Source organism: Nicotiana attenuata, unplaced genomic scaffold (assembly GCF_001879085.1).
Source record: "Nicotiana attenuata strain UT unplaced genomic scaffold, NIATTr2, whole genome shotgun sequence".
In the NCBI taxonomy this organism is placed as follows: Eukaryota; Viridiplantae; Streptophyta; class Magnoliopsida; order Solanales; family Solanaceae; genus Nicotiana; species Nicotiana attenuata.
The window spans coordinates 879,409-882,282 of NW_017670364.1; the positions used below are offsets into that span (position 1 = coordinate 879,409).

The 2,874-nt window shown below is 38.1% G+C and overlaps 1 protein-coding gene across 1 annotated transcript; it reads right to left on the reverse strand.

The window, feature by feature from the left end:
- Positions 1–534: 534 nt before the first annotated feature.
- On the reverse strand, positions 535–896 carry LOC109238395 (the record flags this gene model as incomplete). Its single annotated transcript, XM_019404844.1, has 1 exon — positions 535–896. A coding segment is annotated over one exon (362 nt), but the record flags the coding sequence as incomplete, so codon positions are not given.
- Between the last annotated feature and the right edge of the window lie 1,978 nt (positions 897–2,874).

Here is a 2,874-nt window from a genome sequence, read left to right on the forward strand (position 1 = left end):
AATCACCACTGGATATTGTAGCACTAATAACATGAGATTGAAAATCATTACATATTAATCGTGTCCCATTGCACAAACCTTCGCAGGGATTCAAATTTCTTCATAATATAATGGCACAATTTTTCTTTAAACACAATCTATTAGGAGGTAAACCAGGAGGATTTAAAGTGTGCAAAAAATCTTCATATTCACTTTGATCTTTTGGATCAATTGTTTCATCATTAGCTAAATAGACTTTTTCATCAGTTGGGAATTGAGCAATTAGCATATCATTTATTTCATCAACGAAGTCGTTCTTTGTAGTTAGAATTGCACGAGAAGTAAAAAAGGAAATATTTGAATGAGTTAAATATAAATCAAGATAAGTAACTTTAAATAGATTATTCAAGGAATCTTTTTCAGTAGTGAAAGGTATGATCAGAGAACGCGGAATTTCTATTTTGCTTTTATCATTTTTCTTTCTTTTCCATTATCAATTCTCATTAAATATTCACAAAAAGTTGGGTCTGTTTTCGCACGCATATTTTCGGACAATTATAATTTTTCAAGTCGATGCCAAATTTCAGAACATAGTAAGCTTTCACGAGCAAAATCTTTCCTTTGTCCAGCACGCACAACGGGAAGAGTTTGTCTAAAATCGCCATTGAATACAACAACCTTTCCGCCGAACAGCATTGTTGTTTCCATTAAATCTCTAAGGAGCAAATCTAGTGCTTCAATCATTTCCTTTTTCGCTATTGAAATTTCGTCCCATACTATTAGTTTCACATCTCGAATCAATGATGCCAGTGAACTTTGTTTACTAATACTGCAACTAAAATTTCCATCAACATCAATAGGTATTTTAAATCGGAAATGAGCAGTTCGACCTCCAGAAAGAAGTGAAGCAGCAACACCTGAACTCGCAGTCGCTATCCTCTATGTCTCACTGTAGCTAATAAGTGTGACGACCCAAAGGGGTCATCACTTGTTTCTTTCCCATTCTGTGCTTCCGAGGCCTTGAAAACCTCATCTAAGATTACCTCGATTTGCATGCGCAGTCCGGGCGTGTAGCCGAAAAGCTTAAAAACGAATTCTGTGAGAAAAATGCTAAATTTTGATATTAAATTGAATAAATTTGACTTCGGTCAACATTTTGGGTAAACGGACCCGGACCCGGACCCGTAATTTGACGGTCCCAGAGGGTCTGTAGGAAAATATGGGACTTGGGCGTATGCCCGGAATCGAATTCCGAGGTCCCAAGTCCGAGAAATGAATTTTTGTGTGAAATTATTTTTTGGAAATAAATTAAGAAAATTGGAAATTAAATTTGATTAGAAGACTATGGTATCGGGCCCGTATTTTGGTTCCGGCGCCCGGTACAAGTCTTAAATATGGTTTAAGCGCCTTCTATAAAGTTTGGTTGAAAACGGACGTCGTTTGACGTGTTTCGGACTTAAAATGGGAATTTGATGTTCTATGAAAATTTGGAAGAAAACATGAGCTTTGAGGCTTGATTCGATGTATATGATGTTATTTTGGCAATTTGATCGCACGGATAAGTCCGTAAGTTGTTTTTGTGGTTGTGTGCATATTTGGTTTGGAGCCTCGAGGACTCGGGTGAGTTTTGGATAGGTGTCGGATTGCATTTTGAACTTAAAAAAATCTGGTATGCTGAGCTCTGTGGTCTTCGCAATTGCGAAGATCGTCTCGCAATAGCGAGCTCGCAAATGCGAGTTTTGCATCGCAATTGCGAACTGTGGGATTTTGGCTATGATCGCAAATGCGATCCCTGTAGTCGCAAATGCGAAAGTAGGGGTGGTCGCAAATGCGACTTCACCTTCGCAAATGCGAGGTCTGGCAAATTGTTAAGGGTTCGCAAATGCGAACCCAGCTTCGCAATTCCCACAAATGGTCGGGGTTCGCAATTGCGAACCCCAGTTCGCAATTCCCATATCTGAGGCCCAGCAAATTTCATGCTTAGTCGAATTTTCACCATTTTTTACCATTTTTTCAAGACCCAAACCCCATAGGCGATTTTTCAAGGACAAAACTTCTCCAAATCACTTGTAAGTCGATTTTTACTTAGTTCTTTCAATCATTTACATCATTTAACATGTTTTCCACTTAAAATCAAGGAATTTCGTGGTTCAAATTGGGGGTTTGGGGTAGAACCTAGGTTTTTCTAAAATTGGGGATTTGGACCTCAATTTGAGGTCCGATTTCAAAACAAATCATATATTTGGGTTCGTGGAGGAATGGGTAACCGGATTGTGGTTCGAACCTCGGGTTTTGACCACGTTGGCCCGAGGGGAGTTTTGGTTATTTTACCTAAATTTGCGTCTTAGCTTTAAATTAAATAGTAGAATCAGTTGCTTGAGATGTTATTTACGAGATGTAATTGAAATGAATAGATTTGAGCCATTTGGAGTCAGATACTCGTGGCAAAAGTGTGGTTTCAAGTTTAATTTGGAGCTGGTTTGAGGTAAGTATCTTGCCTAACCTTGTGTGGGGGACTTCCCCTTAGGATTTGAGTCTTCTTTGTTGATTGTATTCCTTGTACGCAAGGTGACGAGTGCGTGCTCGGATTTATTTGTGGAAAATTGCCCCTTTTAGGTTCTTAGATCCTTGTAATCACCGAATATGAAGTTGTTCTTGATACGATTGAGTTCCCTGTTATTAGTTTCACCTCTACATGACTTACTTGGAATTTATCTGCCCTTTTTGGTTATTCTTGTTGCCTAATTGACTTTTACTTGTTTAATTGTAGACATTTACCCTTCTATAGTCACATTATCATTCCTAACTGCTTGTCTTTATCTGGAAAGCATTATTTCTATCTCTCGTGTAATTAATTGGTCTTAATTGGAAAGAAGTTAGATATCCTATGTTAGT